This window comes from Harpia harpyja, chromosome 15 (assembly GCF_026419915.1).
Source record: "Harpia harpyja isolate bHarHar1 chromosome 15, bHarHar1 primary haplotype, whole genome shotgun sequence".
Classification (NCBI taxonomy): domain Eukaryota; kingdom Metazoa; phylum Chordata; class Aves; order Accipitriformes; family Accipitridae; genus Harpia; species Harpia harpyja.
This window is the reverse complement of record NC_068954.1, coordinates 2925255-2940623: the sequence shown is the minus strand read 5'-3', so window position 1 is coordinate 2940623 and position 15369 is coordinate 2925255. Positions and strand designations below refer to the sequence as shown.

Here is a 15369-nt window from a genome sequence, read left to right as displayed (position 1 = left end):
TAACTTCCAGAAGTCCCACCTAACCTAACTCTTTCTGTAATAGTATGAAATAACAGTATTTTAGTTCATCAGTGTTTGTTTCCAAATTTAAGCATGATAACAACAATTTTAAATGGATAAAACTAAAACATTTCAAAATTTTAAATATCTCAACATTTTTACTTCTTTTACCTTTTTCATTTAGTTACTGGTATTTCTGAATCCTAAAACATATAATGCAAAACAGCTATACGAGTTGAACTAAAGGTCCGTTCAGACTCTTGCTCTCCCTCCAACAGAAGAGCACAGAAACAGTACAAAGACATATTGACAACGTCCTAGAATGTTTGCACAGCCTCCAGGGACTCCCTGGCCCAAAGCGGTACCTGTATTCAGTATCCGCCAGCAGACTTTTCTTCCATGATTTCGCCCAGCCACTTTTAGGAACATGTGCACTTTTACCTGATAGCTATATTTGAAATTTACATCCTCTGTCCTTTAAAACTTCCAAGAAAATGTGTACTACGTTGATTTTTACAAATACTAAATAATAACTAAATAAAAAATAAAAGCTTTAAAAGAATATTTTTCCTTAGTACTAATTCAGTGGGTGGCTTAATATAAAGAGGTGTAAGATCATTTTCCCTCCAGCAGCTATGTCATTTACACTCTTCAAAAACCTATTCTAAAAACCTGCTGTTGGAATTTCTCTCATTAATCGAGCTAAATAAGTCCCTGAAAGCCTTTGGTAAAACAGACACTAGATTACATTAATTAATCATTTAAATTTTCTTCTGATTTTTCCTTGACTGCCACAGGCAACCCTGCCTCTTCAAAGATAACTACAATGCAAGAACAATAACTACAGTTCACAAGGGCAGCAAGAGAATTGAAGCAGGGGTACATTAGGTGAAAATTTGAGCCAATTTATTTGCATCATATATCCTACCAATTACGTTGCTCTAAGCAAAGTTAAAATACACTTCTGTTCTGACTTCGTTTGCACAAAACAATAAGGCATTAGGGGATGGGGGTGCAGAAATATATTTTATTTTTAAGGAATACCTCTCTTGAGTATACGTAGAGGGAAGACATTTATTAACCTGCATGTACCAAATGCAGGTGACAGCACATGAGGACTGTTTTGTAAACTTAAATTGGCTCTTCATTGTAAACCTTTTCAGAGATTTGCTGCAACCAAAATCAGCAGTTCAGCTATGTCAGTACACAGTGACTTCCTTGTGCTTCCCAAAACTCATCCTCCTACAACCTCTGCTTTTTCCTCCTGTGTAACTAAATAGTCTGTTCGATGGTTAAATACGTTTATCCATTATATGCCAAATTTAGACACAGTAAAAATAAAAATGCATATTAAAGATTATCAAATAATTGTTATCAATATAAAATTTTACTACAACACTGTTCATCAGCATACACTGTTCATAAAAATCCTTTTGGTATCATTAGTGTTAAACTCTTTTACATAGGTAAACTGAGAAAGAGTTACCTGTACTTTATGTACTTCTGTTCATAATATTCAAGAATCAAAGACCTTTGTAAAAGTGAGTATCCATCAGCACTGATCACTTAAATCAAAGAACTGAAAGATTCTTATTTCTTGGGTGATCACACCTGTTACCATTCCATACAAAGAACTACAGAGTCTGCTAGCATCTAAAGCATTGAGAATTTCAAGAGGTAAATATCATGGTTTCCCTCAAAAACAGGACTGAGGATCAGGCACCCAAAATTTACTGTCACCTTCAGGTGGTCAATAATGAATATGTTTGATCTCAAACAGAAGTCAATAGTGGGGTGCAGTGATTTGTCTCATTTATATGCCTGTAACATACATCTGTTACTGCATGTACTTATAAAAACTATAAAACGCAGTGCGCCGTGAAACCTGCATACTGCCTTACTGGGTGAGAAAGAGGAGCCCACCCCACTAAAAGTTAATAACCTCCTTGTAATTCAGACAAGCACAAGAGAGATTCTTGCATATGGCGTGTCAAAAAAACAGCATATCTTAGCATGTAAGGTCACTTAGCTGTCAGGAACAGAAGCAGAAACTGCCTCCTAGACAAACGATGAACAAGAAATCATGAAGCTGAATAGGAAAGGAAAGGGAGGAAAATTCTAATTTAAGCAAATTTAAACAGGATGTAGTGTATGCACTAGATCCAAGATCCTGGCCCTGCTGACTGGCTGGTGTATTTATCTACTCAGCTAGTGTCAGTATGGACCTGGAAGCTTTCCAAAAGATGTTTTGAATGTTGCTATAGTGTTCTGTCAGGTGAAAGACTTTAATAGTGTGAATGTGGTCAGATTGAGTTAAGACTAGAAAACCATTCAGTTTACTACGATGACATAGCCTACTATAGATGTAGAAATGTATTTCAGGTGTGATCCTGGGATGAGTCAACCAAGCATGGGTTAATCTCCTTTCTACCAAGTATTTGAAAAGGTTGTAAATATCCTCCATTTACTCTAACTCTAACCTTACTGGTGATGTATGGTTTGAAGGCAGATGACTACCATGAAGCTATTCTACCAACTTCTGGTGCTGTACCTGAAACTGAGGGAGTAGAACACTTGTTCAGTAACCAGGCCCCCAGGACATATTCTCCAACATACCCAGAAAGTAACAAGAAGTTTCTCCATCTAGCTGCGCAGTTTATGAACTACTAAAGCGGGAGTATGAGAAAAGAGTATGGCTCCCACGAGCCAGCAATAAGCCGAAAAAGCTGTCTGACACAGAAGAAGCAAGCTTGAATCCACGGCTTCCAGTGCAGTTTGTAATAGTAACACAAAGACAGCACCTCCTAGTTTCAATCACAGAAGGACGTAGCTTGGAAGGACCACTGGAGGTCTGAAGCCTAAACACCTGCTCAAAGCAGAACAAATTCAAAGTTAGAACAGACTACTCAGGGTCACATCCAGTCAAGTTTTCAAAATCTCTAAGGATGGTGATTCACACTCTCACCATGAAGAATTTTTTCCTTACATGCAATCGAACTTTTCCTTGTTCCTGTTTCGCTGTTCGTAAGGAAAACAATTGATAGCCATCTCTGATGATTGAGTTGGATGTATGATAAGTCCTCTGTATCAAACACTACTTAGTAAGCTGGTGGCCACGCACAACACCAGGTTCAACTTTCAAATTATTTTAAAGTATAGAGACCATTGCATCCAAGTTGATACATGAATAAATAAGGAATGGTAATGGCCATTTTGCCATGCACAAATCATAAATACTACATCAGAAAACACTTGTTCACTAATTGTACACTGAGCAAAGTCATCAACATATGTAGGTCATTCCCCCCACAAAAGATGTAATTTATAAGAATACTATTCAGACTTCTTCAGCACACAAATTACAAATGATGTTACAAATCCTAGAATCTTCCAATTTGGACAGTGTCTATCAATTTGTAACTCTGTTTGGCAATACTGCTGAACTGACTGTCCTACTAGATTACCTGCATTTCAGAAAACATCATGCCAGCAACCATATGATCATGGCTGAGTCTGGCTTCTTGCTATTTCAGGTATTTCTGGACTGTTCCTTCCCATTCCTAGAAAGTCTCAGGAAGTGGAAAAAGGCTTAAAAATTCTCTGGAAGATCCCAACAAGGTCAGTTAACAAGAGGTAGGAGGATCAGTATATGGCTAAGTGCTAACAATGACAATATCTTGATGGTGGCACTGTGAGGTAGTAGCCCACATTCCCAGTTCAAACCTAAAGGGATTCCAACCTTCCTAAAATTCATTTGGGTGGTACTAATCAAGTCCCTTGCTAACATCTACTTACTACTGGCTTACACATTCCAGTGGCTGCAGAAAATGAGTAGATATGTGGTCTGAAGTTGAGCAGACTCCCATGGGGAGGCAGGAGATTCTCCCCCGCACTAAAGCCACCACTGCACTCCCAGTTATCTCAGACTGAACGACTTCAGTGAAATTTAGGCAGGCGGAATCTCACTCAGAAGCTGTTCACATGGAGGGCACTGTGAATCACCTTCATTTGAAGAAAATAAATGTATAACATGCTTATACAGAAACTCCCAGAATGGAGATTAACATTAGAGTGCCACAAATAGAACTCAGTTTTTATTTGCGAATTCTCTGAATGCAAGACAAAACTATGAAGGAAAGGAACAGGAATGCTGTAAGACAGAAAGTACTCCAAGACTACTGATAGGCAAAGATTTATAATTAATCAACAACAGGAATGCAGCACTGTTTTACAAGGCAATAATCCAGCTCCATTCCCTAAGGTAAAGCCTAGAAGAATGAAGGCCGAGTAGTTTTTTCAAACAAGGCAACTGGATTATTGCCCCATAAAACAGCATGGCACTGTGATTATTACCTTTGTGTTACATGCCCTTTTAAAATGTTTTTTCCCCATAAATGTTTAAAACCTAACAAGTAAAAAGATCAGGAGAAGAGAAAGGGGACATGGTCTAGAAGGTAAAACATTTAATATTTTCTTCTGATTTCCTGAAAATGTATCAAGTAAGAAAAGTAAAAGAAACAGTTTCAATCAGGGTTATTATAAATAGCAGCAATAAATCCTATTAATAAGCAGTATACTAAGATTTTACGTCTCTCTTATTCTTCACACATACGTTGTTTCCCCCCTCTGCTAGTTTTCTCCCTTTTCACACTCTCCCAAGCACATAAGCAGTTTATCTAGCATTTTTCCTAACACATTTAAATTTCACCTATACAATTTCACAATACACCACATTTCACCAAACCCAAAACAAGGCAAAGACTCAAATATCTTGGAGAATCTTATTAGTGATAGCTCATAAAACTTTAAGCCACATCCAGCCTTCGTCATCTCCAAAAGAACAGGACATCTGGAGAATACAGAGTGTCCTGTCTCAGTGCCTCAATCCACGCCTTGGCCTGACTGACATAAGGCAGTCCATGCCACCTGGTCTCAGGGCCAAAAATCACTTGGCCTTCTTTTATTTAGAACAGACATATTTAGAACAGATTGGTATATTGCATCATAGCCAGTAATGTAACAAAAATTCAATATACCTGCTAAAAAAATCATTCCTGGTAAGAATACTCCAAGGATGGACTAACTTCTTCATCTGTAAATTAAAACCAAAGTATTAGCTTCATTCACAGTAGCACTAAATATGTATGATTCACCAAATAAGAACATGATCAAAATAAGAAAATTCAGCAGACTCCCAAATCCTTTGTTTCTGATATTATATTTAGATGCGCCACAGCTGCCTCACAAGTCTGACATCTAGTCAACGTATTGAATTTAAAAGAAAATAACAAGTGGAACTTTTACAAATATTTCATCTCTAAAACCTCCTCTGTCTTCCATTTTAAAAACTTTGCAATTCCTCTAATAAAAATTTCTTTATAAAGGCAAACAACCAAAACAAATATGATTTCAACTGACATTGTTTTGAAAACATTAAATGGAATCCCACAGGGAAATTAAATGGAAATGTCATCTCTAATAATGGGAGAGAATGATTCATAGACAGAATCTAACATTTTAAAATATGTTACCTACATAATTAGAGGAGCCTAATTTTCCAAAGGACCAGTCTCTTACACCTTCCAATAAAATCAAAGACTAAATACAGATTTTGAAAGCCTGTTTCAACATACGTGCTTAAAATATTTGGCCATGCTGCAGAAATTAAATCTGGAAAGCCCTGAAAGCATGTTCCTGCTACCTAAGGCACGGAACGCGCTGGGTTCCAACTGCTTCACGAATGCCTTTTCAGAATAACTGCTATGACCAATGGCAAAATTACAGCTTGATTTCAAAATATTTGAACTACACAAAATTTCTGTAATCATCCTTACAACAGTTTAAACATAAGCTGTCCATTTAAAAACACTGGGACTTAGGAATCTGCAATAGGTTGACAAAAAAAATCTTCAGATGAAGAGTTACAGGAAAGGTGACGCTTCCTAGGCTCTGAAGGGGAGAAGAAGGTTTTAATTTCACTTACTGTCAAAAAAATAAAGTCCAAGTTTTGTGCAATACAGACAGAAGGAAACAAGAAGTTGTGTGTAGACAGCAAAGGTTTGAGTCCCACTATTACATTCAAGTCCCAGTATGATTTGTGATGTGCAGGTTTAGAGTCAGCCAAAATGGAGTTAACAATACAGAAAATTTCCCCCAGGCCTCTTCAATTTTATATAAAGCCAATTTTATCTGAAACTGCTAAGCAGTATTTTTAGATTACTAATAAAACTATTTAAAGGATACTGTAGGGAGCCTATTCATCAATATTAAAGTCACTGTACCATTACACTGGGTTACTGGACCTTCCTAGACAAGGATATTACTCTAAGTGTTCCCAAACTGTGGCCCCCAAACTAGTAATCTCAGGCTGTCATTGGTAATCTGCAGGTGATCCACAAAAAAAAAAAAAAAAACCACCATTATTTTTGGGTGCATCATTAGCTCTGCAACTTTGACAAAGACGCTTGTAGTCCTCTTTTGAGCACTCGTGGAAGTGAGGAAAAAACACCTTTTGTCCATTCAACTGCTCAATGAGGAGCCAGGGGCTAAAATTTTTAAAATGCAGCAAGTGCTCTTTCTCAGTGGACCCTGAGCTGCACAAGAAGGTGGCAAAACCTTCTTCAACAAGGTTATATTCCTCAGTTTCCTCTTCAGTGAATTATAAGATCTGTGTGGGTTCTCTTTGGGGTGTAGCAAACTTGGACTGAGCTAAGAAAGCAGGTAAGTGCATGAATGCCAAGGATTATCTGGTATCCCGTTCTCTGGAGTGCTCAGCACCTGATAGCAGTAATGGGACTCACAGATTTATTTGCAGCGTATTAAGAACAGAATGTTTGGAGGCATAAATTCTCAATAAAAAGGAAAGCAAGAGAAATATTAACTCAGATGTTGAGGCTACTAAGTGAAGGTCTACTGACTTTAGTTACAGTACAAGTGAGAATGGTACTGTGATAATAAACAAACATTATCACCTCCATTACCATGACCGATAAAAATGAAGCAAGTAAAACTAGAAAAGTGAGATTAAATAAAGCAGAAATTTAATAAAAACTCTTAGCAGTAGTTAGATGCAGTTTTGTGTGGGACAAATTTCCTTTTACTGTTTAAATAATGAAAGAGCCAATAAAAGTAATTTAAAATATTTAGACATAAATCCATGACTACATATTGTATTTCATACTGTTGGTACCATCAGCACTGGTTTTGTTCCTGATGCCACAGCATCAGGCACCAAGACTGTGGATCCATATGGGAGTAATGTAAATGTTTCTGAAAAGGGAAAGATGCAAGTAGGATGGTAGCAGCGAGCTTCAGAGCGAAGCCTCACAGCTTCCCAGTAATAGGAGGGAACTTTTCATGCTGCTGACATCTCAGAGGACCCTTAGGGAGAAGGACCAGAGCTCTGAGATTCAAGTGTTTGGGGGCATGACATGAGCAGAAGTTATGGACAAAAGAACTACAGCCAGAAATCTCCAATTCAGGCATACTAAACAGCACGCTCATGTGGACAGAAAAAGGCAAGAGAAAACTTGCGTACTTTAGCAGAAAGCCCAAATAAAAGAAATTGTGTCAGTCCCCTTCAAGGTAGTAGGAGCAGCTAACTATTTTAGACAAATGAAGGTCCTGCTTTTCAGTTCATCAGTGCTTAGGATCACAGGAAGTGCACTCAAAGTTTTCCATCAGATATTTTGACATTTGTGCCTCATAAGACTTCTGGTCTCATCCTGAAAGATATGCAAATACCACATTTTATTTTCCCATGTCCTTCTGAAAGGCAAGTTAAGCATTCAGCATGCCCATCACTTGCATATATAACAGCATTACACAAAAGACTGCCTGAAGCCCAAAGGCACATTTTAAAACCAATAACTGCATTAGCTAACTAAATCTATAAACTTTTTATACATAAAAGAGAAGTGACTTGTAAAGAAAAAACAGTGAATTTGAAGCAACATAAGAAACTCCAACTCCCAGCACAGGCAATAGAAAGGAAATGCATTACTAGAGGGTAGGCAGACAAGGACTTTCCACATTCGTCTCATTTTTATCTATTACAAATGAAATTATAATGATTCACAATAAAACAATTACAGAGCCTTTGATCTAAATGTCACTCAGAAATTCAAATTTAAGCAAGTGTACAAACTAAGATGAATACCAGAATGTCTGGAAAATTTACCAGAAAAAAAAAAAAATCTTTAAACAAGCTCTGTGATATCTGATTATAATGAAAAAAAATGTAAATGTTTTGATTATCTCAGAAAAGCATATGAGCATAAAGTCTTACTTTCACCACACACACACATATATACATGTATTTGTATAGATACATACACACCCCTCTCATTTTTAAATAAAATCTCCTATGTGAAAGATAAGTTTAATACCACACATCAGTAAGTCAGGAATAAAAAAATGCATAAGGATTTCGCAGTTATCCAAAAGCAAACAAACAAACAAAAAAAGATTATATAGAACAAAGAAAACTCCAAATATGCTAAAAAAAACCCAAGCAAGTAAAGGGTGCAAATAACTTTAACTGATATGCAGTAGTAATACAATAGGATTACTGGCTCTTAATATGTTGTCCAAAATTAAATTATTTTAATTGGCTATATTCCCTCATACCACAGCAATACAGGACAAAGATAAAATACCCTCCTTCTCTGTGAGCATAAGAGGTTGTTCATTTACTACATAAGCATGTAGGGCAAGGGAAATAGATGTTGCAGCAGTAAAAGAACTTTTTGTAATCAACAGATTTCTGTTCCTAATAGCAAAAGACATGTCAACACAGAAAACATGTATGTAGGCACTTCTTGGAAGACCTCATCTAAAAACACTTCTTCTTATCCCCCCTTTCTTCACTTGTCTTTCTTCCTACCATTTTTGTAATTTTCTTTGATTTTTTCACTATCTGATTATGTTAAAAATATTTTTTCATTTTAAAACTACCTTTGGCTGCTGAACACCCAGAAGATTTGTTTCAATGAGCTCCTTATAAAGGAATCCACAAAGCAAATATAAGCCTGGCCACTCCAGGGCACAGTGCTGTGCCCTTTCATTACAAGACACGGTCAGCTGTAATGTTTTCCGGTAATATCATGCATAATTCCTGCCAGTGGGATTGTGCCTGATCCCAGAGGATGAAACAGCTGAGGGAAAATACCACATGCAAAATTCACCACTTCTAACATATAAGTCAAAAGCAAGTAACATATGCAGTCAGGACCACTGAGATTGTCTGTGATAATAATAAGTATGCTAGGCATGCACAGAACATGCAAGTTTCATATACAAAAAGGACAACAGAGAGCAGAAGAAACACCTTCCTTTTTTTAAATGAAAATTAGAGTAAGAAAACGGGCTGAAAGTTCACAAGGGAAAAACTGGCCAGCACATCATGAACTTCCTTGCACTACAAGACCATAAAATGCAGAGGTGCCGTTCTTTGACACAGCTAGGCACAGAGGTTGAAAGACTTAACACATCTCCTTTCTGTTACAGAATTGCTTCAAAATACCAGAAGAAGAAAATTAAGAAGAAAAAAAAGAAAACAATTAAAATATCAAACAAGACCTTCCATGGATCACCTTCACTGCTGGGGGGACCTCAGGGCATAGAGCTGCTCCAGCTTCACCTCCATCGCGCTACAGGATTCGGCAACCCTTACCAGTTACTACCATCCATATTTACTGTTAGTAAACCCCAGTGTTAGTCAAATTTTGTTAGCCTTCCTAACCAAAGGGATCAATTTTGAAAGTAGAACAAACTGGGAGTGAGTCCCACTGATAGAATGTAGTCTTAGAAATGTTACGGTGTTTTGTTAAAGCATCATCCTTCTGTTTCAGTCATTTTATCTCTCTTTTTTCATGTATTGTATCAATAATCATAAAAAACAGGTTTGGAGGTCCTGGAGAGAAAATGTAGTCCATCAGTCTGTCTCAAGGTAGGATTACCTGTTGTCATCTCTGACAGCTGTTTGCCCAACCGGATTTTAAAGATTGGTACAGTTGGATGCTCCAAAGACCCAGAGATCATATATTCCAGTACTGCTCTACCCGTATCTTTAGAACTTCTTCCCTAATATCTAACCTGAATCTCTGTTGACACAGTTTAAACCCACTATGCCTTGTTTGAACCACCACAGGCATGGAGAACAGATTACAACCTTCCGATTTACAGCAGCCTTTTACGTAACTGAATAGTGTTATCACATTCTCCTTCAATCTTCTCTTCCTTAGGCTAAATGACTCAAATTTGCTTTCTCACTGATTAGATTTTCTAGACTTCCGATCGCTATCATTGATGTCTTCTGGACTATTTCCAGTTGGACCATATTTTTCTTGAAATGCAGTGCCAAAATCTTAAAAAGTGCATTACTCCCTATTGTACCCTACCACTAGAATGACAGGGCAAACGGCAGAGAGAATGAGCCACACCAACTCATACAGACCGTCTTCTAAAATGTCTCCCGTGGGACAAAGCAACTTGGTGGTATCACCCAGAGGGGACACACACGCGCACACACACAAAGGGCTAGCTAGATGTAATTATGTGCCTACAAAGTATTCTGCATACTGCTAGTAATTTCTAAAGAACGTTTATCTGCTCCACATTAGGAGAGCTAAAGAAAGCCTTTGATTTACAAACTCACTGCTTATGAGCACCTCAGTCATAATTCATCACTTCTACAAGCAAATTAATTAGAAGATACTGTGTTTTACTAGAAACTATTTCACCTGAGGCTCCAATAGCATTGTATTATATAATGAACAAATTTGCCTAAAAGTGCCTACCTCTGTCTGCTGACTGAGGAGGAAAACAGGAGTAATGAGTCCCACATACCTTCACTGCAGATATTGATCCTGGCCCAATTCTCTCATAAGAGTCTAAAGAGACTATTTCAAGTTAAAATCTCACTGAATAACAGCCAAGACCACAAGAAAATGGTGGTGGAGCGTCCATACAAATACCCTCCCTTTTCATCAAAATGGACTAGGTAGACAAACAGCATCACTCCCAAAATTGTTGTCTAAAAAGTTATAAAGGTTGAAGAGAACTGGCAAGATAGTTGAGCATTTACATTAGCATAAACACATCAAATATTCATTACAGCCAAGCACTCATTATGTCAGCATCTGAATTAAATAACAAGGAAAATGTTTCCCAACTATAAAAGTAAGTACAACAATAGCCTCCCACAACACAGCAATTTTAAAGAAGAGACAGTGAGACAGCATTGCAGGGAATCACATTGCTCTCTCTGCTGAAACTGGTTCATTCGCTACAAATATATTGGCTTTTAACATTTCCATTTCAGACGAATTTACACAGAAAAAATGTTATAACAGAAAAAAGGAATTATATTGTATAGTGATCCATATGAAAGCAAAAACATTACACTGGGACAATGTATCTTATTACAATAGCACAATGCATCTGAAATGCAAAATTATACCAATGCTATGAGTTCATGAGTTTAATCATAGTGCAAAAAAAATGCACCAAGAAATACAACAGGCATTACATAAGCTCATTTATAAAAAGTTACTACACTGGGTGCACAAAAACAGAAAACAAGAGCTGTAAGTGTAATAGCATCAGAACAAAACAACTAATATAAACGCATATATATGTAATTTCATGTCCTTTAGGGACCACAAACCTCTTATCTATAGATTATAAAGGTGGGTTCCCAGCATGCTACCAAGTGCCCATGCATTAGTTCCTTGGATAGTGCCAAAAATGGGTATGTAGAATTAGGTCAGACATATGGGATTACTCTTACAATGTTCTCACTCACTGGATAAAGCTATGGACAAAGTAATAAAAGTGCTGCCCTCTTTGTAACTACGGATACAAGCCAGCATTGGTTTTATTTGCAAACAGTATTGGTTTTCTTTTAAAACAGCAAAGCACTTGCAGTAACATGCTGCTGCTGGCAGCACGTTCAGTATGGCACTTGCCTGTACCTTGCTAACAATCTCATCTCTGCTTTCTTATTCTGAAGGATCACAACCATCCAGATGCTGAAGAAATATATGCCCTCAAAAGATCGATTTTCTATCGTCACTGGCTCTCTTCTGGAATCTAAGCTGGCTGTAGCCAAGAAGTTTGGCTTGCTATGACTTTCATAACCAAGGTTTAAGTGGGTGTTTCAATCTCAGAACCACACACATCACAGCACAGGGTACTGGGGAGATTTGTGCAAGATGGTATCATTATCTTTGTATAAAGACAATACACTAGCAAATAATCAATGACATCCACCTATCACCTCCTCTATTCCACCTCCCAAATCACAGATACCTGACATTATCTAGAAGTCCAAGGTAAAGAGAAAGGTAACTAATGTCAGTAGCAAGCCTTAAAATAATAGTTACTAGTAAAGAAGAGGTCCTCTCTTTCTTCTTTGAAATCCTCCCTGCCTTCTCATCTATGGAGATTAGAAAGTAGTGCTCTCGTAGACAGACAATGAACAAGCAATTAACTAAGGACAGAACAATCCAACATTCTCCAACTAGGAACAGGATACAATATAAACTCATGGGCAAACACCATGCTGTTCTTTAAAAATGGGAAAACTGCCTAAAACAAGCCTTCGATGCGGCCATAAACTTCTAGGAGAAGATTGTATCCGTGGATAAAATTCAGTGCAAAACTTTCCATCCTATAATCCAATTCCAAGTATTTCTATCAATATAGTACAAATTGTCAAGATTTTTCTGAATATGCTTCTCCTGAATATATACATTTTCTCTCAGTCTGTCCTCTCCTCAGTCTCTGCAGGTGTTTTAATCTGGGCTGGAACCCATATTACCAAAATCACTGTCTGGAAAACAAAAATTTGAAACATCATATCACTGTAGTATCTATGTAGAAGTAAGGACCCCAGAGACTTCTTTGTTTTCACTTGGCTATGTATTTGATGAACAAGCAAATCAGACCTTATTGCTACTCCTATCTGTAGGACTGGAAAAAACACAGCTGTGGGGCATCCAAAACAAAATCCACACAGAAGCCTTTCATATAGTATAAGCACTCTTACATTGTACATTTGGTGCTGTGCTGAGATGTAAAAGGGATGATGGCTTGCTCTGTAAAATCAATACAAATGGAAACCTATCAGTGTTGAAACACAAAGTTAGCATTTTGCAGATGGAGAACTGGGACTAAACCCTTCTTACATGTCAGGAAAAAAGCAAGAACTGTTAAGTGCATTATCCAAGAAGACAGTCAAAGAAATATTCCAATTTGATGTAATCTAGCAGATCAAAGACAATGTTTTCTGTATGCCTCTTCTCTGATTCTTCTAATACTAATTTATATGGAAGATTAAATCAAAGTCATATTAAAATATATTAATAGCCCCAATTAACAGCTTTCTAGTATCCGCTCCCCACCTTTTGCACCTGTCCAGAAAAGCATCGCATATACTACTCTAGATCTCATACCTCAGCAGAAATATATAATTCTGTATCCTAACATGGAGACAATCCACAGTATGGAACAGAGATAACCTACTCACTAAATATAAATCACATCTGCTCTCAGATACTCCATGCCACCCACACTACTCTTGATGAAGAACTACATCCTAAAACATTTCAAAAAGTCAGGGAATCAATTTACTTTTTTAACTGCTTGTGACGGGTCTGCTCTGTCTTACATAAGGATAATGTAATCTTAGATAGCTTCTGCATATTAAATCAAGAGTTTACTAATAGCTTCCTTAAGGATCTGCATGGCAGCTATATATCTTCTCATTACAGTTTAGTGAAGTCAAAACAAACCTTTCTTCAGACCTTCCAGTTTCCTTTCGAATTCAGTAAATGTATTATCTCCATATCAGAGAGACAGTCTTCTTGGGATCTGATTACCTCCTATATTGCGGACCTCCTTATAAGCATCCTCCTGAAGTGTCTGAAACATCTCTCATAACTGCTTTCCTTATAGCAATGTACATCTGTGAAAAGAGTGAACTTGAAAGTCTCCACAGGTGTGCCATCCAATCTCACCATAAATCAGGAATAAGGTAAATATGACATCCCAGTTTCATGACTATTCTTTAACTTCTCTCTTATTAATATGCTTCATTAACAAGTTCTTAAGAGTACAAAGGGCAAACTGTCAGTGTCTTACAAATGCTGTATACTTTCTGGTTTTAAAAACCTAACATTTGATACTACAGAAGTTGCAACTTCAGACAAACCAAGACTTTCACATAGACTGAAGAGGTCAGCAGGAATAAGAATTTAGGAGAAAAGATGACATCAAGACGGCCATCTGTGCCAGCCAGATAATGTCCCTAAGCAAAGTAGCAGTCACATTGATCAGAAGTGATCACGTAATACAGTCTGATCTTGCTGCCCTTCAGAATCCAGCTTACCAAGGTGGAGAGACAATACCTCTTGGTATCTAATTTATGCCAGAAATTGTACAAAGTACATTTCCTCCCACACCCATAAAGCACATTCAGGAAGCACATCCTTTACCCAGCTCTAAGAAGCACTCACTACCCTGGCTAAATCAAAATACTTTGGGGAAATCAGAGTCTGCTACTGTTCTGCCACACTGGGCTATTCTATACTATTTCTACAGTTTCCTGTGTCACAACGATCCTAATTCAATCCTATTTTCTTTTTGTGCTCTTATACACTACACCACTATTTGCCCTGGAACCTCAAACGTCTCTGGAGGGTGGCAAAGAACGGCTTCAGAATACAGTAGTCCTAAACCAAGCCCAGTGAACTCAAACACCCTTTATCTACCCTTTGAGGTTTCTGAAGTACAAGATCGAACTTAAACCTTAACTCTTCATGTGGAATTGGTAGTAACAGGATGCCCTGGTAACCCTGCATCCCTTACTGAGAAAGAAATTCTTTTTTCAAAAAGGACTTGTTCAGTGTTGAATCCCTGAAAAATAGGGAAGAATGGAGACACAGCAGAATTGGTTAAAACAACTAAAATAAACTAAATCAGTCATCTTGGAACTGAAAATTTCAGGGATTAGAGAAAACAAGACAGGTTCAAGAGAAAAACGACTTAGAGATATGCAAATTAATGCACTCCTCTGAACAAAAGTGTTAAGACTGGTGTTAAGATGCCAAAATGTAAGACTGAGAGGACATGTCACGAGGGATCCTCATCCTGTACTCACAAGTTCTCTTGTCATTACTCAGGAGATAGATTACATTATTTGTAGGGCCATGGTCCTTTGCATTACATAATCAGACTTTGGGAATCACATAGTTGATAGAAAAAGAATCTCTACAGAATGTCTCTAGTCTTCATCCGTAAAATGATAAAAAAAGAAAGCAATTCCAAATGCCCGATACCTTTTCAGATGCCCCCATCTGGCTTCAG

The 15369-nt window shown here is 37.5% G+C and overlaps 1 protein-coding gene across 2 annotated transcripts in view; it reads right to left on the bottom strand.

The window, feature by feature from the left end:
- Positions 1-15369, bottom strand: part of MSRA (methionine sulfoxide reductase A) — a 287920-nt gene that overhangs the window by 243885 nt on the left and 28666 nt on the right. The window contains exon 1 of one of the 2 annotated variants that reach the window (XM_052810025.1): positions 5037-5067. The exons of the other annotated variant lie outside the window; for it this stretch is intronic. Within the exon in view, the coding sequence (XP_052665985.1) occupies positions 5037-5052 (16 nt within the window). The 5' untranslated portion in view covers positions 5053-5067. Of the gene's footprint in view, positions 1-5036; positions 5068-15369 lie in introns of those variants that run through there. 2 annotated transcript variants of the gene reach the window in all.